Source organism: Phacochoerus africanus, chromosome 11, assembly GCF_016906955.1.
Source record: "Phacochoerus africanus isolate WHEZ1 chromosome 11, ROS_Pafr_v1, whole genome shotgun sequence".
NCBI classification, from domain to species: Eukaryota; Metazoa; Chordata; class Mammalia; order Artiodactyla; family Suidae; genus Phacochoerus; species Phacochoerus africanus.
In genome coordinates, this window is record NC_062554.1 from 125,028,676 (window position 1) to 125,051,179 (window position 22,504).

The following is a 22,504-nucleotide window of genomic DNA, read 5'->3' on the forward strand; positions in this document are numbered from 1 at the left end:
GGACCTGACCAAAAAAAGAGCCTTTTGGTGTGTGTGGTTTTTTTTTTTTAATATTTTATTTTATTTTATTTTTTGTCTTTTTTTTTTTAGAGCCGCACCCAAGGCACATGGAGGTTCCCAGGCTAGGGATTGAATCGGAGCTGTGGCTGCCAGCCTACACCACAGCCACAGCCACACCAGATCCGAGCCATGTTTCTGACCTACACCGCAGCTCACAGCAACGCCAGATCCTTAACCCACTGAGCGAGGCCAGGGATCAAACTTGCGTCCTCATGAATGCTAGTCAGATTTGTTTCCTCTGAGCCATGATGGGAACTCCCACATTTTGTTATTTGTTAAGTCACTTAATCATAATACTTATGAGGTAGGTTCCAATAGGAACCTGTCAGTTTGGTCCCCAAATCTGTACGTTTCACCACTGTGCCAGGCTATGTTATCTTCACGTCCTTTTTAACTTAGAGTTACCACCTGCATAGGTTTTAAAATATGAAAAGCGATGTGGTCAGGATGCTGGCTTACTGAGAGAAAGTTCTGTATTTTTATACACCTGTCGCCACTGGGAATGTCGGCACACATAGTACTTACCCTCATTAGGGCTCATTACTGATGGCAAAGTTCTGCTGTCCCCACTTCTCAGTGCCAGCTTCTCTTGAATCATCACACTGAATGGCAGGGCTCTGAACAGAGCCCTCACTTTGCTGACTCATGGGACCCTAGTTCAATGATTCGGTGTCATTCTGCCTGTCCCCTACACCCAGTAGGTTGCTTAACATTGAGAATAAATTGAAAGGTAGGAAATAACGTTGATATAAATCTCGCTTGTACGTTTATTTTTAGCTAATGGGCCTTGTCTTGCTGTTCATTTCAAAGCATACAGAGAAGGAATCATGTGGGCGACGACAGATTCCTAATTCGAACTTGAGCCATCTTCATCCTTTGTGAATTGAGTCTCGTCTCTCACTCCGCAGCTTTTCTACTATAACTAATTCTTTGCTGGAGTGACTTCTCTTAGAGAACACAGTGGTTTCCCCTAATGCAGCTGTTCCATTGCCAAGTGTTCAAAGGAAAAGCAATACGCTTTCAGCTCGGATAGAACTCTGACAGTCAGAATTATTTATTTAAGAAATATTTATGGAGCAGTTGCCAGAAACTGACTGACTTTCACGAGGGGATGTAGCATGAACAAGACTGACCACCCTCATTTTGCTCACATCCTAGGGAGTGGCCCGGGCAGGAAACAGACCCACGGCCACACCGTCAGGTGGGGACGAGCACAGAGAGAAGAACACAGAACACACACGAGAGGGACGGGGTGGCTATTTTAGGTTCAGAGGTCAGAGGCGGTCTGCCTGAGCACTTGACCTTTGTGAGCAGAGACCTGAAGGCAGGGAGCAGGCCGTGAGAACACCCAAGAGCACAGTGTTTCAGGCAGAGGAACATCAGGGCCAGATTCCTGAGAGGGGCCAGCTGGTGGCTCCAGGAGAAAGCCCGATGCCCTCAGGTCGCCAGAGGGGAGGGTGATGCACTCAGAGAGGGCACCTCGGGTGAGACCGCACATTGCCCTGTAGCTCAGGGGTGGAGTCTGGATTCTATTCTAAACCTAATAGAAGCCAGGAGAAGGTTTGGGGATTGGGGGTGGGTGGTGCCGGAGTCTGACTTTGGCTTTTCCTTTAAAGGCGTACTCTGGCTGTTCTGGAGGGAATAGACTCGAATGCACAAGAGTGGGAGCAGGTGACCATTTAGAAGCTGGTTGAGGCAAGAGCTGCTGCTGGTCTGGTCTAGGGAGGCACTGCTGGAGCCAGTGAGGTGTGGTCAAAGAGAGCATCATTACAGCACCTCTTATCCTCAGGCTTCTTAGTGCAGGGCTGGAGCGTAGGTGGAGTTTTTCACAAACAGGTGCTCCTCCTCTCCAGTGGTCTTCAAGTTCTGAAGCAAGACCGTGTCCTGAGGCTTAGCACCACGGGGCGGAGAAGGAAGCCAGTATTGTGAAAGTAAAGACTTTTCCCGGGTGGGGCTATAAGGGTGAACAAGGTTGAAATTCTGCATCTGTGTTTTTTGCTTCGTTTTTTCACCTTTTTGAGGCATATCCATTTGATGCTGGTGGGGGCGCAGGGAGCAGTGTAGTTCTGGTCTCACTTGAGTTTGCAGTGCTAGCGGGTACCTAAGCAAGGGGCACTGCCCCTGTGAAGCAAGTTGCTTCAGGGCTTCAGAACCTCCTGGGTGTCGTGGGACTGTCCAGCATTTCATCTGCTCTGACAGATACTATTTAACATGAGTGTGAAGGGATCTTCCGACAGGACTCGTTTCTTCATTGTTAGCGAGTGGCTTGAGGCCAGGCGTGCCTGGAAGTCTGGTCTCCCCTCCCGTCCCCTGGCTCTCGCTTCACCCCAGCACTCTCTCTTCTGAGTCCCACACTCTGTTCCTCATGGGACTCTGGGCTCTGGTTTCTTCTTTCCCCGCCCTGCCCTGAGCTTTATTCCCTTCGATTTGGATAAATCCATCCTCTGTTTCCTTTTACAAGTTCCCAGAATAGGAGCAATGTCCTATGAGATGCACCAACGGATACACACACGAAACAGAGGTCTCTGTAGGGGCAAATGACGCCCCCCGGAGACTTCCTCATTATGAATCACTTTTCCGATTTGCATTGTTACCTCGGAGGAAAAATCATGTCACACCCTTACTCATCTTCCTGCTCTCTCCTCACTCCCTCCACCCCCTGGGTAGCAGCATCAGTATCCTTTAGGCTGGTCCACAAGAGACGCTCTTGAGCGCTCAGTAGACTCTTACAGTAGAAGACAATTGCCTATGAAAAGTTAGGGTAAATGTGTAACCTTCTTGTTAGATACCCTCACAATTTGCAGAAAGTTGGGCTTGGCGGGGGGGGGGGGTTGGTGTGCTTCCTTAGATTGTGGGGAGAAGAGAAGTTGACAGGAAATGGAAGATGAAATTGTATATAAAGAGTCAAACAGCCAACTGGAAGGGGTAGAAAAAGGAACAGGTAACAGGAGGGCTGGGCAAAATGGGGTGTGGTAAGCCAAGGTCAGGTCTACCCACAAAACATCCCACAGGAGACAAATGAATCATCTCTAGGTGCTCCCAGTTCAGAGAAGTTTTAAGAATTTCAAGTCGCATCTTAGATGGGTGACAAGGCTTGTTCCCTGGGCAGCAGTTGCCTCAAGTGGTGATGTTGGCTGCTTCTGGAAACTGACATGGTGAGGGTAGAAAAGGGGTGAGCCTACAATTCCTGCTTTTCTGGTCTGGCTCTGGGTGTACATCTGCCACATCACGTAGGAGCAGTAGGGAACCGTATCGCCCACTGGCCTTGATCAGGTGAAAAGCCTCTTTACCCCATGTACAAGAAACTTGGGAACACGTCCAGGTCATACATGATGCTTGAAAATCTTTGAACTCTTGAGATGTTACCTAACTCAGGCCTTCGGGTGCAAAAGCAGCATCTCAGGAAGGCAGCTGAAAGAGAGCAGGCAGAAGACGTGCAAAGGAACTGTGGCTGTTCTGTGTCTCTTTGAGCTGCCTCCCACGTTCTCCTTTGGCCAGTTGGTGTAGGATTATGTGGGCCCCTCATACTTTCCTGTGTGTTGAAAATGTCTGATTTAAATCATTCAAAGTCTTAGAAATTACGGCAGTTCCCTTTTTACCTATTCCCAGTTTTATTTATATCTAATGGACATGTAAGATATAAATTTCGAGTATACAGTGCAATGAGATGCTTTGATGTGTCTGTACATTGCAAAATGATTATCACAATAAAGTCAGTTAATACTTCCTTCATCTCACATAATTACTGTATGTGTGTGTTGAGAACGTTTCAGATTTACCCTGTTAGCAGCTTTCAAGTGTATAAAAGAGACTTGTTAATTGTCGTCACCATGCTGTACATTCTATCCTGGGACGTATTCATCTCATAACTGGAGGTTTGTACTCTTTGACCAGCCTCTCTCCATACTCTCCCGCCCTCCAGCTGCTGGCCACCACCATTCTACTCTCTGTTTCTCTGAGTTCAACTTTTTTTAGATTCCATATATAAGTGATATGCGGTATTTGTCTTTCTTTGACATAGTTCACTTAGCAGAATGCCCTCAAGATCCATCCATGTTGTCACAAATAGCAGGATTTCCTTCTTCCTCGTGGCTGCATACTATTTTATTGGATATATATACCACATTTTCTTTATCCATTACTCCATCAATGGACGTTTAGGTTGTTTTCATACCTTGGCTCTTGTGACTAGTGCGTCAGTGAACATGGGAGGGCAGATGGCTCTTTGAGATGCTGGTATTATCTTTTTTAGCGAGATCCCCAGAAGTGTAATGGCTGGATCTTACAGCAGTTCTATTTTTAATTTTTTGAGGAGCCCCCATGCTGTTTTCCTCAGTGACTGTATCCATGTACAATCCCACCAACAATGCAGGAGGGCTCCCTTTTCTCCACCTCCTCGCCAACATCTCGTATCCGTTGTCTTTTTGACGATAGCCATTCTCACAGGTGTGAGGCGCTGTGGCAGTTCCTTCCTTTTTGCTTCTCTACCTTCCTCTTGAGGAAGCCAGATGGGCCCTGGAGAACTTGGGCTCTCCTAATCCACATTTAAATAGCTCACCTGTGGTGGGGTGGGGGGCATCCATGGGGACCCTCTTCCCCTCAGCTCTGTGTCTTCAGACTCTCCTGCGCAGCCCCTATCACCGTTGCTGGACCCCACAGTTTAGTGGGTTTGAATTTAATGGAACCCCTCTGACGCTCGTACGAATGAGGCTTCACCCCCTCTCCTCCCAAAGAGAAATCAGAAACACAGACACATTGAGCAGCATGTGTTGGGGACATAGGCTCATTCAGGAGCCCAGGTCGTGGAGGATGGCGTGTGGTTTACGGGCTGTTCAGCTCCCAGCCCGGCGCCCTTCCCCCACCCCCCCTCCCCCGACTCCCCCCCCTCCCCACACCCCCCACACCCGACCCGGGATTCCTCCAGAGCTGGTCTCCGCCTCCGCCTCCGCGCTGGAGGAACGCACTTGGGTCTCTGGCGGGAAGATACCTTGGTGATTCCTGACAACTGGAAACGAGCTTTTGTTTGCTGTGAAGGAGGCGCTTGTGAGCAGAGGCCCAGCCTTGTTAAGAGGAGCCAGCGGGCCCGCGCTGCCCTCGCGCAGGAAGCCGCTGGCTCTCGGCCTCCTGGGACCTTCCTGCAGGAGAGCTGCGCTGCCGGCCAAGCTGCGGACGCGCTTCATGAGGAGGGAGGCCGTACTCTTCTTCAGCACCAATTGTGCTTGCACTGTGTTTTTCCGTTTTAAATGCTCAGGGGCAGTGCGTATCGCCTTTAGAATCGCATCAACTGAAAACGACTATCCAGTGTCTTCTATTCTTGCTAATGATGTAGCTGCGGCTGCATTATTTCTGATGGTCGTAGAACCAGTAGCCAGCTTCAGTCCAGAGGCACCTTAAAAGAATCACCAAAGATCACAGAAAAGCAGTTTCAACTTTAACTGAATAACCACAAAGAATCCCAAGGAGGCATCTCATGAACCAGCATCATGGTTCTACCCCCACGAATTTCTAGCTCTCTGCCACTCTGGTGACTTTTTGTCTGCTTTTCTGTAGACGATCTCATAAATCTCCTCTCTCTCTAATTTTCTGCAAAACCTTCCCCTCTAGCCCAGTTCTCATTAGTTCTCCTCTTTCCCGTGTAAATCCAGACTGCTGCCGCTTCCCGCTAACCTCCTCACTCCATCACCAGGCTGCATCACAAAAGAACCCCAGCCTCTGGCCAGCCGGAGAGGTGCCTTGAGGGGGGGTAGGGAGACTGAGCTGCTTGAGTGCTAATACTTGACTCTGTCCTGCTATCTGAGAATCTTTTCCTTAACAGAAACCCACTTAAGTCAGTACCCAGTTTAAGGAATTAAATCAGATGGATAATAAGATGTACTTCTTCCTTAACACACACACAGACACAGACACAGACACACACACACACACCCCCCCGCACACGCGTGCGCGTGCGCCATTGGCCAATTATTCAATATCTGGAGCAGCCATACTAAATGGGGAAGGGTTTCTGGAACGGTCATAGAATTTCCAAATCCTGACCAGCCACCTTGCAAATTCATGACCATTAATCTTGGACGGTAGTGAAGGACTGACTCTAAATGAATCAGCAGGAATTTATCGTCTATCCTAGAAAAGCAACTCTCATTTCAAGCCCTCTTAATGACAGTGCAATTTTATCAACTTTGTGTACAATGGCAGGCATGTAAGCCACTCTGTTAGTATCTGTTTGTAGTTGCTGTCATTGCCATAGGGTTTACCCTAAAAAGGAAATTACTGTTTGCATTTATTCTAGATCTTATTTTATCATAATGCATTTTTTAATGCATGACCTGAAGAGGTTTCTCTCAAGGTGACTTCCATTCAGAGAGAGGATACGTATTGTGATAACATGTTGTAATAGTTCTGTAATGGAAGAAAAATCTTCGTTTTTATTAGAAATTCATTTGACTATACGGTTTGGGGAAAGTCGATTAAAAGCCTGTGGTCTGAGCCAGACTGCCTGGGTTCAAGGCCTGGCCCGGCCAGATGGTACAGCTAGGTGAGTCAGTGTTTCCTTATGATAGAGACATTGATAGTTCCCTTTCATAGAGACACTGTGAGTATGAAATGGGTTAACCACTTTTCCAAACTAGATCTGGAACTTTTAAAGGGCTCTGTAAACAATAGCGCTTCCTCCTTCTCCTCCTTACTCAAGCGAAGGAAGAGATCCTTGATGTATTGCTTGTCTTAATGTTACTAAGATCATAGATCAGAGTTGTAGTGTACAACTGATGCCTTAAAATGTAGTTATCTTTCAAAATAACAAGTTTTTGTAAAGACATTGCAGTATTTGCATTGCAGAAGAACTTCAGTTTTCTTTCACTAGATGTAGTTGTAATGAAAAGTTACATTACAGTGAAACTGCCATTGTAATGAAAAGCTTCACAACCCCTGCTCTGGCTGGTATATTAATTCCTAATTGAAGGAGCACAAGGAGAAGATCTTCCATTGACAGAGACCCCAGACACCTGCCAAGGGAGGGTCTGTCAGTTTCCCTGATGGTGCCTGTGAATGTGAAATGTCCTTCTAACTTCTGTTTCTGTCACTGTGATTTGCAAATGTGTCCAGATCCTTTCTGAATCCATTCGTACTTTATGCCTGTATCATTTCCCAAAGTAATTATTTCCTGTGCTCTGCGGTTTAGTGGTTAGGAGCCTGGCCCTGGATTTAGACCAATCTGGGTTAGAACCAGCACTGCCACTTGACCAGCCAATCAAGGACTAATCTCTGCAACTGTAGAAAGGGCGTTATAATACCAGCCTCGCACGACTGACCTGAGGATTAAATCCAGGCAGGGGAGAGGACAGGTGACTGGGCAGGCTTTTCTCTGGAAGGGTTATCAAGGATAACAGGAGCCCCAGCAAAAATAGCAGAGAGGCCTTAGCTGGCCTCCAGCCTTTCTGTGGTTAGTGCAGAACCAGAACTGCAAGAGTCAGAGCAGGCTCTTGAGAAACTGGATAAATTGCTGTCAGTACCTCCATGCGTGCCCGCCTGCCCGCCCACCCGCCCTGGGAGCGGCTTGCCATGCATTCTCTTTCTTGTTTAGGAATTATATCTGTATGATATAACAATTAAGGGACTTCCCTGGTGGCCCAGCAGGTTAAGGATCCAGAGTTGTCACTGCTGTGGCTCAGGTCACTGCAGTGGGGCCAGGTGCTATTCATGGCCTAAGAACTTCTGCCTGCTGTGAGCATAGCCAAAAAAAAAAAAAAACAATTAAACCCTCTCTCCAGAGGAAAGCCTTAGTTTGCATATGCATTCCTAAAGGAATCTGGGCTGTATTTGGACCTGGTTATATATCTTGTGTCGGAGCTTGTCAGAGATGAATGTTCCGGGGGCCCTTCATGACTGGCTAATAGTTCCCTGGTCACTGAATGATGAGCCTCAAATGGATGAAGGAGATGTGCTGTCCAGCCTCTGAAATGATTGAGTGATTCGGGAATGGGGCCTGCAGGTCTAGTCTTAATTATTAAAGGTGCTGTGGAGAGGGCAGCTTTCCCACCCTCTCATCCTTGCCGTGTGGCTGCTTCTTCCCTGGTCCTCTTCGAAGAGGAGGACATGACCCTAAGAACGCTAAGAGGCCATAGCACCCGTGCACATGCATCGCAGCGCACTCACTTCCCTCAGAGAGGTCAGTCCTCTGCCTCCACAGCACACAGCCGCCACGGCGCCAAGCCAGGTCCGGAGGAGAACGGCCCTTTGAGCCTGGGGCTCTGTCTTGTGATTCACCGCTGTCCCGCCAGAGAGGAAGGAGCTGGGGTCAGGTTGGGCGGCATTCCCTCTGCTCCCAGGATCCATCGCAAGCCCTCCCTGGTCCGCGTGCTCCAGTACCTTCCCGTCCCCAGGTCCCCAGTGGAGGGCGTACCTGTCAGGGGAGGCAAGAAACAGGTTCTGGCAGGCGCCGTGTCTCAGGCTCCAGCCCCACGCGTGCCCCCGCACCTGACTGCAGACCAAGATTCCACCTGCCCCCGTGAGACTCCTTGTGGCTCCCCTCACCCTCGTGCGATACTGGCCTCTCTCTCTCTGGCTCGTGGCTGGTCTTCGCCTCGTGTTGTTCTTCCTCCGCCTCTGCTGCTCCGAGCAAGTTCCACCTTTGCCGCGCCCTCTCTGAGAGCCAGGCGGAAAGCCTGGGATTCAGACGGTGGAGGTCTCTCCAGAGGAGAGGATCGATGACGGTCCAGAGGACAGACGCTTAGTCTGCTTCGTTTTGTTTCGTTTTTTGCTCTTTTTTTTTTTTTAGGGCCGAACCCTCGGCATGTGGAGGTTCCCAGGCTAGGGGTCGAATCGGAGCTGTAGACACCGGCCTACGCCAGAGCCACAGCAATGCCGGATCCGAGCCACGTCTGCTACCTACATCACAGCTCACGGCAACGCCAGATCGTTAACCCACTGAGCAAGGGCAGGGACCGAACCTGCAACCTCATGGTTCCTAGTCGGATTCGTTAACCACTGCACCACTACGGGAACTCCAGCAGTATGTTATCTTTTAATCCCAGAGTCCTAATTTATCCCTCCCCCCATGTCTGTTAGTCTTTCTCTATTTTGCTAATAAGTTCGTTGGTAACAGTTTAAAAAATTCTCCATGTAAGCGATGTATGATGTCATTGCATATGTTAAAGAGGATGATACCCTTTGTTAGTGAGGGTGTGTTGAGATGAGTTGTACAGGACTGCAGCAAGATTAAATCTTTTATCTCTGGTTTTAAAATATATCCAAGTATTGGGTTTCACTGAATAAGGATACTATAGGCATTTGAAAAGTGCCTTTGTTTGCTTGTTAGGGCCATACCTTTGGCAAATGGAAGTTCCCAGGCTAGGGGTCAAATTAGAGCTACAGCCGCTGGCCTATACCACAGCCATAGCAACACCGAATCCATGTTGCATCTATGACCTAAACCACAGCCCATGGCAATGCCAGATCCTTAATGCACTGAGCAGGTCTAGGGATAGAACCCGCATCATCATGGATACTAGTTGGATTGGTTACTTCCGAACCACAACAGAAACTCCCCTGCTTGTTATTTTTTAGCAGCTTATATTTTTGGACCGTGAGAACTTAAGTATATCAAACAATCTTATTTTTGGAGTTCCTGTTGTGGCACAGCAGAAACGAACCTGACTAGGATCCATGAGGACGCAGGTTTGATCCCTGGCCTTGCTCAGTGGGTTAAGGTTCTGGTGTCGCCGTGAGCTGTGGTGTAGGTCACGCAGCTCAGATCCTGCGTTACTGTGGCTGTGGCATAGGTCCGCAGCTGCAGCTAGCCTGGGAACTTCCATATGCCGTGGGTGCGCCCCCCCCGCCCCCAAAAAAATCTTATTTCGAAATTAGTTTTCCTTTATTAGGTTGATTTGAGATGCGCTTTGAAAAGAACTGAGAGCTTTTTTATTAAATGCACCAAAGCCTTATTTGAGATATGTTCAAGACATTTAGAACGGGCAATTCATAATTACTCTAGAAATTGCTTAATAATAACTATTAATTACATTGGAAAGGGCAAAGTCACTTTTTTCAAGTGAGGATGTAGTAATTATCTTGAAGGGACCGCCTGACTCAGAGAGTGGCCTGTGAGTTCCTTCAGCTGAGCGTCTGCTTTGTGCATGATGCTTTCCAGGTTTAGTCCGTCCTGGTGAACTGGGGCCCAGTGGAACGGGGTCAGCCTAGTGGCACCGAGGAACATCTCCAGGTAGCAGAGCGGTTCTCAGAGCAAAGCCCTCCCAGCGAGCCAGTGGGTTTCCTTGGGCTCTGTTTCCCGGCCTCCTCCATCCCTCCCCTCCACGCCCCTGGGATTGCACATCACAGAGCCCAGCTCACAGTGAGTTCTCAGACTGCCCTGAAGAAATGCTTTCCAGCTGAGGAGGGTATAGAAGTGAACCAGGGGGAATTCCCTTTGTGGCGCAGTGGAAACGAACCCGACCCGTATCCGTGAGGATTTGAGTTCAATCCCTGGCCTTGTTCAGTGGGTCAGGGAGCCAGTATTGCCATGAGCTGTGGTGAAGGTCGCAGACATGGCCTGGATCCTGCATTGCTGTGGCCATGGCTATGGCTGTGGCGTAGGCCAGAGGCTACACCTCTGATTTGACCCCTAGCCTGGGAACTTTCATATGCCACAGGTGTGGTCCTTAAAGGCAAAAAAAAAAAAAAAAAAGTGAACCAGGGTTAGCTATGCTCTAGTCACCAAAACCTTTACTTTAATGCTCTTTAATGCCTCTGCAACAAAATTCTGTTCAGTCCATGTCAGATATTAGGCACTGACCTATTGCTCTGAAAATAAGAACCACAAAACTCTACTTTGGAAATGAGGCTGATGGGAGAGGTGAGACAAGTTCAGAGGCATAGTTCAAAGATATAGTGAACAGTGTGGGCTCTGAAGTCAGCTCCCCAGTCGCAAGCTGGGTAAAGGAAGGAAGGGAGGGATGGACAACTGTTAGCTGAAAAGTTTCCAGATTTGATCAGCAGCAGCAGCCCACAGATTCAGAAGCTCAGCAGCTCCAAATAAGATAAAGGGTGGATGAGCCTGGCTGGCCAGTGGTGGCTTTCCTGCCCTATAAAGAAAATATGGCCCCCTGGTTCCACTCCCAGCCATAGCACACATCCAGCCTCAAACATTTGTTCCCTTATGCTGCATTCCTTGGAAGTGCATTGATTAATGATTTCTAATTTAACAGGAATCATCTTTTGATTGGGCACCAGAATGGGGTGCTGAAAAGATGTAAGTTTGTGAAGTGGGCTTTGATACTTGTCTTAGTGGAATGCTACAGTAGAGGTGGGGCAGTCAGGCTAGGAAAGCTGCATGGGAGGCTTGGGAAGGGGTTTACATGGAGATGTAAGATGGGTTCAGAAGAGGAGGTTCTTGGGCATCCGAGACAAACTACCTGTTTAAAGTATTGGCCCAGGTCCAGCTGTACATCAAGGATAAAAGAAAGAAGTGTTCCCCTTCTCTGCTTCCTTGGATCACATGGCCACCTCCCGAGACCTAGTACCGAGGTTGCTTGGTGCTCCTGATGAATGGTTCAGCTACATTCAGTTAATTGGACCTTCCATGGAGTAACCTGGAAGTGCAATCAACTCTTCTCAAGTAGTTTCTCCACAGAAATGCCTTTCAAACAAATGCAACCCTTTGAAATATTGGGGTTTCTTGGGTTTGCGTTGTTTTGGTCTTACTTTCAAGTGCGCTCATTATTAGAAAACACTAGTGGCTTAATTCCCAAGCACATCTTTGGCTTCTCCAGATTCCCAGTTGCAAGTGTTTGTGTCATCACTGAGACGTGAAAGGAGTGGCCCTCTGCAGTTCCAGCATTTCTTATCAGCGAAGGCTCCTGAATCCGTAGGCACGGAGGGTTGGCAGAGAGCAAGAAACAGCGAATTGAGGTGGGGAGCTGTAGAATGAATAGACCTCACACCGATTGTACCTTTTCGGCTGCAGGTGTTGAAGATGGTCTTGAAGGGACAGAACAACTGGGCTGAGCTAAATTTTGAACCAAGCTATAGATATTATTTTATATTTGTGTTATGTATTATCTGTGGTATTTGCAGTCATAGAAATACTATATAATTAGTTTTACATTTACTGAAGAACTTGTAGTTTATAGAACATGCACTAGAATAAAGCAGAGACCAGTCCATGTAGTTAAAGGAACTCTAACTAGTTATAAACATTTGGAAATGCCATTTAATCCAAGTCTTCAGCTAACTACCTTCTATAGTTCAGTCTTGTGTGAACTCAAAGACAGCCCAACAGTGTTCCATATCAGAGTCTAAAAATTTAAGTGCAGTTCCATCTGAAGCTTTGACAGGTTTACGGTTAGTCTAAATCACCTCACATGTGAAGGAAATAATGCTAAGGGAGTTTTTGGCAAGTTTTAAAAGTGAAAAGAGAGAACTTTAGAAATTTGGAGGCAGAAGAGATACTTGTAACTCAAAGAGATTAAAAAAGATTTCATAAAGATAGTAAGACGGGCTCCAGTAGTCTGTAAACCAACTGAGAGACTGAGGAAGAAATTCCAGATAGGGGAATAATATCAGTTTTAGCTCAAAAGCTGGAATATATGTCAGCCAAGAATTCCACACCGAGGACATCACAGTCAAAAGATCCGCTTGCAAAAGCAGTTTCATAGCCATTGCACTTGTATGTAAAAATGCAAAGAATGATATTGGGATTTGTGTTTTTTGTTTGTTTGTTTTAGAAATCTTTTTTTTTTTTTTTCTTGGTTGGAGAATCCAGCAAGGGAAAAAAAAAAAAAAAATGGGTACATCAGACAAACAAAACGGCAGCACTGATTTGAGAAAATATTTATTCATGTGTGAATTAAGCCCAGTTCTCTGGGTATTTTTCTCACTAAAAAAAATGTTTTTATTAAACACCTGCAATGTCCCAGACACTTTAACTAAAAACCAGGCACCCAGTCCACCCAGATAGCATCTGATGAGCCTGAGAAAGATCAGGGCTTAGACACACCAGACACTGAATGACTGTTTTTTGAATTAATGAGTGAATGGAGGCTGCACAGCTAATTCAGGGGAAAACTCCAAGGTAAGAGGCCGCTTATCCCAACGCAGCTGACGCAGCTCTCCATCTTTGGTTTATAGTCCCATAGAGTCCTGCCTCCTTGTCCTTCCTTCCAGAAAAGGGTTTTCCTTCCAAAGCGGCTTTTTTTTTTTTTAGACCTGCCTCTACCCTTCTTGCTCTAAAACAATCATTCTACCTGTTTTAAATTGGAACCTCACCCATTCACTCTTGCACCCTCAAGGAAGGCTGAGCCCGGGAGCTGTGCCAATGGCAACAGTTGAGTGAGGATGTAAAGGAAGATAGAGGAGCTTTATTTTGTGGTCACCTTGGCTTCCTTCAGATAATGCTCACTTTTCCTCAGGATAAAAGTTATTTATTATTCTTTTTAAAATTAGTTTATATTTTAATTAATGTATGCACCTAGTTAAAAAATACTAAAGGCTTATCATGGACAATACCCTGTTCTCACTTCTTCTCTTCTTATTTGTTAATATAGTTAAGTCACAGTTTTCAGTTAATTATTGATGTCTTACATTATGCTTTTTGTTTTTATGCCTTGATGGATTGTGTGCATTAGAAATAGTGTTCCCTGAAGAACCAACAGAGTTTTTCTAAAGCAGTAGCCAACATTTATTGAGCATTTATTATGGGCTAGGCACCATTCAGGTGTTTTCGTGCATTAAATTATGCGACTGTATGTGTGCGATTAGGTGGTATAAATATTCCCATTTTACAAATGAAGAAACCAAGACCAAGAAAGGATGAGTAACTTGCCCAAGGCCTTACGGCTAGGCATTCCAGCTCTGAGGCTAAGCTCTTGACCACTGGGACTGCTCATCTCTCGGAAGAATCTCTCCAAGAAAGAAAGATCCTAGGCAAGGGTTTAAAATGTACCAGGATTTGGGGACTCGAATTTAGTTAGCTTGGGAAATAACCTGTTCAGTGGGAGAAACTGAAAGGGAGTGAGTTGATACTCTAAGGCAGAAGAGTTTAGTCTTTTAATTGGCTTGTTTATTTTTGTAAATACTTCTTATACCTCCTGTCCCCAGTCCTCATATTTTCTTGAGCATGTGATAATAATTAGTCCACCAGAGACTCTTCATGCAAATTCTGAGTGAAGAAGCCATCCAGGGTGTTCGGTAAAGATGCCCAGATGTTGGATTGTTTTGATACCACTTTTTGAAATTGAAACAGTCTTGGAAAAGATGGGATGTGTTGTCATATATATGTCATCGGAAGAAGATTGGGTGGGGAGAAGTGGAAGTTGATATGAAGTTCACCTTTCCAGGAAACAACTGTAAAATCCCTTCTTACCTCAAATAGTAGCATTTCTAGAACTCTGGCCTTTCTTCCCTCTTCCCATCTAACAGGTACTTTAATAAGAATTATTAACTTTTTAATAATTCTGGCATTTTAAACTCACTCTGGCACTTATCTCTAATTTTTACTCATTTTAAAGTCAGTTCCATTGATTATAAATGTACACTTGTAGCACATCTTCTATCTGTAAAGCTTGGGAGAAGGGGATAGGGGCCTGGGAGTTGTTGACTGTGAAGGAATTGGCAGGATCCAGAAACTGGGGGTGATTCCATACTATCTAAAGCACATCCAACCAATTGGTCCCCTTCTATCTCTAAAAACTTTAATTTTATATACATATATATAATGCACTTTACATCAAAAGTGAGGTACAGAGATTTGGTGGGAAACTGTAGCGTGACAGAGCAGCCACAGAAACAATGTAGCCTCTCTCTGATGTAATCTGAGGAATAGAATGCAAAAAATATCACCACAACAGTGCTTTTACCCTAGACCTATTTTGACTAGCACAGCCTGCAACTGTTTACATAGAGAGAAGGGGGAGCAGGTTCGAAATGGGGTGTTAGCCTGCTGTTCCTGACGTGCATTTTAATAAGCCACCTGACACGATCAACAGGAAGAAAAGAAAAAATTGTGAACAGGTGTACGGGAGCTGGAGGAAGACAGTCTGCTTCTCCCTCCTCTTAATCAAGTTGGCACATTGTTCTGCTGCCAGGATACTCTGGCTGGTAACAGTGGCTCTGCTAATTGCCCCCAATGTGGGATCTGATGAAGGGGGCCTGAAGCCCCACGCTGACTCCCCTGTGCCCTGAACAAAAGGAAAAATAGATTTCTATAGTGGTTGTGTCACTGTCGTAACCTGAAACACTCCGTTTGTCAGCACGGAGGCCGGTTGGCCAGGGCTGCCCTTGACGGCTGCATCACCATGGAAATGTGTGACATGTTGGTTGACAGCTTGTCTGTTTCCAGATGGGCATCTTCTTCCCCAGCACCAGCCTTTGAGAAATTTGACAGAGACTGTTTTTCAGTATTTACTTTGTACAAATTGTGGTTTATCTAAGGGTCTTGCTGGCTTTTTTGTTGCACACCACAATGGATTTTGTGCAGTGTGTTGTGTAAGTAATAATGATAGGTCTGGCTTTGCAGGCGTGGCTGTTTGTTTTTTCTTTGCTTTTCATCCAATCGTGGTGTGTTCCACGAAGACTGTGTTGGCTAGCCAGCCGTGTTTGTTAATGACACGTTAAAACCGCTCCTCTTTCTAAATTGGTGATGTTATAAAAAGTCTGTATGTGGGATAATGCTGCTTTGAAAGTCCTGTAGCCAGCAGCTTTTCCATTTCATTGAAGAAAATATCAGAAAAATATTAATAGTTTGTCTGCTACTCTCAGTTCACCTGCATTTCCTGGAGGGACATAAAGAGAAAGAAGATTGAATATCAGTCAGCTGCATAGAGAGTGTCTGCAGTGAGCTGTGGCCTGGTGGGTGGGAGAGGACCGTGGGCAAGGCAAAGGTGCGTCCTTTCTAGAAGCGACCTTTCGTTGTGTCACAGGCCAGGGGCCATCTCTCAGAAGCCTCTATCAGAAGCCTCTGCTTAAGTTAGGTTCTAAAATGTTGTGTTTCCCCATCTTACATGACACGTGAGGGTTTGTGTCCTATAGACAAAATCATAGAGTCAACTGGAAATGTGCTTAAAAAAAGTAGGTATGTGTGTAATTTATATTTAAATAATTAGAGACTCGCTGTAAGTAATTAAGATCACAGTTTAGCTCAGTTAAATGTTAATAATTATCCCAGTGAACCATCATTTATAAATATTAATGTTCCAAACTGAAGTGAGAGAGTCCTGTCTTTAATTATTATTATTTTCCTTTATTTTTTATCTCTGTATAATTGTATTGGCAGCATAATTAGTCAGTGTCTTTTTTCCCCAATTAACAAGGGCTTTTCCAACTTCTGAAGAAAAAAATCCCTAATTAAATATGCAAATTTTATTAATTTACTTTCAGGTTTTTTGTTTTGTTTTGTTTTTCTCTTCTGAATACCAAATTGGAATGTGAAATTCTTGTGTTGTAATTGTGGATCAGAACCCATTGATTAACTTGTTAATACCTTTAGGACGTGGTATTCCTAAAAGACTCATTACTGTAAGCTCATACCAGTCTTTCTAATTTCTTTAGAAAGAAGCAGAATCAATAACCACCTTGAATTGTTAGGTGGAAAAAACAATCGGCTTAGCTATAAACTTGGGAGTCTTTATTCAGATGTAGGCTAATGTACTACTTTCATGAGGATGATAATTTGGGAAACTTCGGAACAGCATAATTACTTGGAGAAGTATTACATGTAAAAAACATGTGTTAAGGGATAGTATGAGGAAGCCTAAAAATATATAGGAAATGGTATTATAAATAATAAGGCAAAAAAAATTATATAAGAATATAGTCAATGTACCAAATTAACCCCAGACAGTAAGGAAATACATTGTAACTCCTTAGTGATAGATGTCTATGAGGTAGCCTGTTATACACATCATTCCATGTTACATGCTAGGCAATCATCAGTTTGTTGGTTGAAGAAATTTTCTAATTCTGTGACGTCTGTGATTTTTTTCCCTGCACACTGGACCAAAGACTCAAAGTCACACCTGTTTTTGACCGTAATGTGCCCAAGTCATTTCCTGTTGACAGGAATCTGGTGAAAACATCATCATCGTCATCATCAAACCTCTGCCCTGGGGAAGAACTTGCATTGCAAGTCTTCCCGAGTTTGTCCTGTGATGTATTTTGATATTGGAATTTGTTGTACTCTCTGGATGTTGCAAGGTCCCGGTCCCGTCCATGGCTCAAGTCCTGGTCCCATCGCCAGCCTTGAGTGAAACACCTACCAATTAGATCCATGAGATATCATTGCTCTTCTTGCACATGACTTTCCAGAGAGGTTAAAATCAAGTCTGTATGTGTCATATGAAATCATTGCATTCTGTCCCACATTTAGTATGGGGATCACCAAAAGGAATATTTCAGTTTCTAATTATATCTATGTGCTGATTAGTTAAGCTCTTTAGTCTTAAGCAGTACTTTTGTTTTTCCAAAAGAGAGAGATTCAGGTGTGAATATACCACGTGACATTGCTGCCACAGGCATTTTGAATATTCTCATGGAGAGAAATCTCTTGAGACCATTATAGGATATGCTCTACTATGCGTAGATTCCAAAGAGTCTTTTTTTCTTCTTCCATGTGTTAGACTTCTTGGTTCGTGTTTCAGGACAGGTAAGGTGAGTGGCCAGCATGACCACTGACCCCTTACACACACTTCGCTGTGGCTTTTCCTGAAAGTCTTCAGAGGTAAGATGATCTGTTTCTGCCACCACCCTCCTCTGTCTGTGAAAGGACCAGCAGTGCCACTTTCATTAGCTGCCTTTGTGGTGCTGAGCTTTCCTCGGTGGACAGAGGAGAGCGCCTCATGAAAAGAGGCTGGTTAAGCTCCTTCCAGATTGTTCCAAATGAACCCCATGTAAAGGTTGCAGGGGAAAAGCTCTATCTAACGAATTATGCTACGGGGCTTTTCTCACTGTTACTTTTCTACCGATGTGAACAAAGTTATAAAATGTCTTTTCTTTCTTTTTTTTTTTTCTTTTTGACACTCAGATGAGTATAGGATCAAACCGGTGGAAGAGGTCAAATACATGAAAAATGGGGCAGAAGAGGAGCAGAAAATAGCAGCCAGGAACCAAGAAAACTTGGTAAGGATCAACTCTCTCTTGTTTAACAATGAAGTTGGGTGACAGCGTTGTAATGAAATCTGCACTGCATGTTTAAACTGCAGCTTACACACTGGCACAAGATTTCTTGAAAATGCTCTTGCTATTTATAGCTTGCCTGGAAGCTGCACCATTACTCCTATATCCTGTTTGTTTCAGAGCAAGCGCTTCTTTAATCTTGATAGAGAATGCTTCGGGGGAAATAGAGCAGAATTATTAGGGTTTCACAAGATGATTAAATTTAAAGGAAAAAAGCGTGGCATAGGGACTGAGATTTATTGGGGAGAGGACTTTTTTTTTTCCCCCTTTTTCTCTACCTCCTTTAACTCATATCCAGAATCAAAGTAATGGCTAATAATGTTCATTATTCTGAACATGTTGGGTTATTTAAGAAAGTTGCCTTTCAAAGGAAAATAAAGTACTTTGAAGGTAGGTCTCTATTAGAACAGAACTTCACATACACAGTGTTGAGATATTGTGGGGTTTGAGATAATGTGAGAATTGTAATGATCTGAAACAACTCCAATAGGAATCAATATACATGTTCCACCTTAATATTCCATCTCTAAAAAAATTAGTAAGTTATCATACTAGCTGATTTCTTAAGAGATTATGGATTGTTAAGACTGTATTTATTCAGTTACACTGGAGCAAAATTGTTTTTCTTTTTTATTTAGGGATTAATTACTTGCTGTTGTTTTCATGTTTGAGTGAATGTATTTTTAAGAAGCTTTCAGTGTCATAAAATATTTTCACTTGACTTAAACTCCTTTTTTCTGTTACGTGCTTTGTTTTGGTATTTATGATCTCTGCTACAGCAGAGGGAGTTGGCAGAATGTTAACCAGTGCTCATGACTATTTTTGCTGTCATTTTCCATGATGCACTAATGAGTGTAACGGGCTCATTCTTTCTCTTTATTATCTTCTGAACATTCTTTGCTCTCTTCTTTTCTGAGCGTACGATCTGCAACTGAAAATACTCAAGTATCAGCAACTGAATATTTTAGATCATTTTAAAGGAGTGGAAATACTCTGTCATAAAATTTGCTTCATCAGTGGGATTTGGATTTTAAGGTAACCCTTAAAATCACACCTGTGGTTCATCATACCTGTGGTGTATTTTAATATCAATGCTTAAATCCAGTAAAAGGTATAGCTATGACTAAATAGTGAAGTTAATATTTATTATCAGACTTTCTACATGAATTTTTTTTTTTTTGCCTTGAATGGATAAGTAGAAGATCTGAGTAGCTGAAGCATCATTAGTCCATCCCCTTTTCAGCTCTTTTACTGAAAATCAGAGTTTGCCCATGCTTGATATAGTTTCTTCTTGAGTTATAAATCTCAGCTTTAGTAATAATATTTCCATTGGAGGTTAAAGAGTTGCTGGCAACCACTTGTCTGATAGCTCTTTCTAGGGCGTAACTACCAGTGACCCGTATCTGTGCCTGTATCTCTGAAATCCTAAGGAAAGCAACAACTTTTATCTTTCAGCTTGTCAGGTGTTCCTCAGTGTTGCTCCCATCATATTTAGGATCAATTCAACTTTTTTCCTTCTCTCTCAGTTTTATAATCTGTTAATTCCTTGGGGCTAGTATCTTCTTTTTTCAGCACCACGGCCAGAATTGGTGCTGATGCTTTTCCATGCAGACTGAATGGAGATTGAAAAAGAGACATTTTCAGTTTTAAGAGTAAGAGGTCTTACTTCCTTGTGGATGATCTGTGTCAACCCCACACTCCTTTACTCTGCCAGCCAATCAGAGTCCAGGCCACCAAGAGGACGTTTCAAGTAGGGAGAAGACGTTTCAAGCTGGAGAATGGGGGCTACATGGTTATTTTTGATTCTGAGATTTCTAGACTGCTTTCCAAAATGATTTTCAGTGATGTAGAAGTATGTTACTTTTGTCACCTCCATTTTTGGGGATGCATAATCGAATATTATCCATGCATGTTGTTTGAGAAAACAAAAGAGCCTCCTAAACTTGAAGCTTACGTTGGAAGGTGGATGAAGTACACGTAACACTTCTTTATTTTCACATCCGTTAAAATAGTCTGAGAATCAAGATGTTCTTATGTTTCAAAGAATGATTTTAAGATGCAGGTTGATATATTTTTTAAAAGATTTCTTTTTTTAAACTTGGTTGTTGAAATTAAAGGGCTCGGCAGACATAACCAAGTCATATGGCATGGTGGTGACAGCCCTGGCCTCTGGAGGCAGAAACTGCCTGGGTTTGAATCTCAGCTCTGCCACTTACTCACTGTGGGGTCAAGTTACTTCATTTTTCTAAACTTCCTGCTCATCCTGGGGAAGATGACAGTGCTTCATGGTGCTCTGGGAAGGAGCATATGAGATGATTGCGTAAAACTGAATTCAGTGCCTGGTGCATGATAAGCACCTATAAAGAGTTAGGCATCGTCATACAAAATGAAAGATTAAAATGAAGAATGTTAGAGTCAATGTTTTTTGTTTTTTTCTCTCCTTTTTCCTTTATGTTAATTTGTAAGAGATGTTTTAGTGAATACTTTAGGTTAGTGCCAGTGTGACATGTGTTTTGAAAAATCTTGCTCTGGAACTCTGAAATCACTTAAACAAGTAGGTTTGAGCACCTGTTATGCACAAGGCCCTTCCTTGTATTAAGTGAACTCAAAGTCACTGTCTGCAGGGAGCTTACAGTAAAACTGAGGGAACTGGGCAAGTCAACCAGTATCTTATTGAGTGTCTCTGTATATGAGGCTCTGTACCAAACTTGGCAGAAACACTCAGAAATAAGGAAACCACTGACCCTCACCTCTAGGAGGTGGTATTACAGTAAACAACGCACATGCCAAATGATGATAAATAAAACAGGGTTAGGTAAATAAAACAAGACCGATTCCAAGAAGGCAACAGTAAGAGCTGCTGATATCAAAGGAAACATATCTTGTCTGATGCTGTATGAGGACCTATTTTATGAAAGAGTTGGTATTTTATAATGTACCTCGAAGGACAGAAGGAAGAAGAGTGCTGCAGGCAGACATAGTAGAGATGGAAAATGCGGGGTATATTTCATAAAGAGCACGTGGTCCTGTTTGATTGAGGATTGAGAAGGAGGACGAGAAGATGTCCATAGGAGAGCAGCAGGAAATTAGAATCCAAATATAGGTGGGGTCATACATAGAGCATTCATGTCCAGCTGAGGTGTCTGAAATCAGTTCAGTGGATTAATGGGAGCCTTTGAAGATTTTAAGCAAGGGATTGGCAGAGTGAGATTATGATTCAGGTAAATTTATGTGGCATTAACTTGTGTAATACGGATTGGTGTGGGGAGCCTGGGCGGGAGATCATTGATAATAGTTTTTGTAGGAAACAGTGTACTTGAACCAAGGTGGTGGCAGGGAGAAGAGAGAAGGTTTGGGCAAGGTTGCAATCAAAGCAACAAGATTGGACAGCTCATTACGGATTTAAAGAAAGACGCAGGAATCAGGAGATAATGGTCATAACAAGACCATGACACTTGGAAAGATGACCCAGGGTGCTGAGAATAAATAGTGACCTCGATGAAATGGTTAAATCACTAGGAAGATGATGTGTGATGAAAACACCATACAAAGATGTATTTTCATCATTGTTGAACGTCTGTGTTTCTCACTTTACTTCTCGCAACTTTTTTTTTTTTTTTTAAGGGCCAAACCTGTGCCATATGGAAGTTCCTAGGCTAGGGTTCAAATCAGAGCTACAACTGCTGGCCTACACCACAGCCACAGCAACGCTGGATCCTTAACCCCCTGAGCAAGGCCAAGGGATTGAACCTGCAACCTCATGGTTACTAGTCAGATTCGTTTCTGCTGTGCCACAACGGGAGCTCCTCTCTCAGACTTTAATTCCTTCTTCAGGAAGGTGGTATAAAGTAGTACCATTGGCTTTGGAGATTATATAAATATCAGTATGGATCCTAGCTTATTTCTAATTTGATAAGGTTGGTCAGATATCTGAAATTTCTGAACTTCAAGTTCCTTATCTGGAATCTGGGAGTAGTAAAATGATTGAACCTATTAGAAGAAAACTTAGAATCTTAGCAAAGGGAGCCTTTTGTATGACATAGAAAAGTAAAAGCTATGAAGAAAGGAACATAGTTCATTTCATCAGATCAAAAATTAAGTACTTCCGTAAGACAGAATATCTACAAAAAAGTCGTTAGTGGGTAAGAAACAGCCTGGGGAAAAATATTGATAGTATTAAAGATGAAAGATTAATGTCTGAGATGTCTAAGGAACACAGAAATAATTAAGAAAAAATAGTCCACTAGAAAAATAGGTAAATGAAATGAACAGGTGGTTCACA

The 22,504-nt window shown here is 43.8% G+C and overlaps 1 protein-coding gene across 3 annotated transcripts in view; it reads left to right on the forward strand.

Moving 5' to 3' along the window:
* The window catches only part of C11H1orf21 (chromosome 11 C1orf21 homolog), a 232,500-nt gene that overhangs the window by 104,348 nt on the left and 105,648 nt on the right, over nt 1–22,504 (forward strand). For all 3 annotated transcript variants that reach the window (XM_047751876.1, XM_047751877.1, XM_047751878.1), the window contains exon 3: nt 18,071–18,165. In XM_047751876.1, coding sequence (XP_047607832.1) covers nt 18,071–18,165 — 95 coding nt within the window. The remainder of the gene's footprint in view (nt 1–18,070; nt 18,166–22,504) is intronic.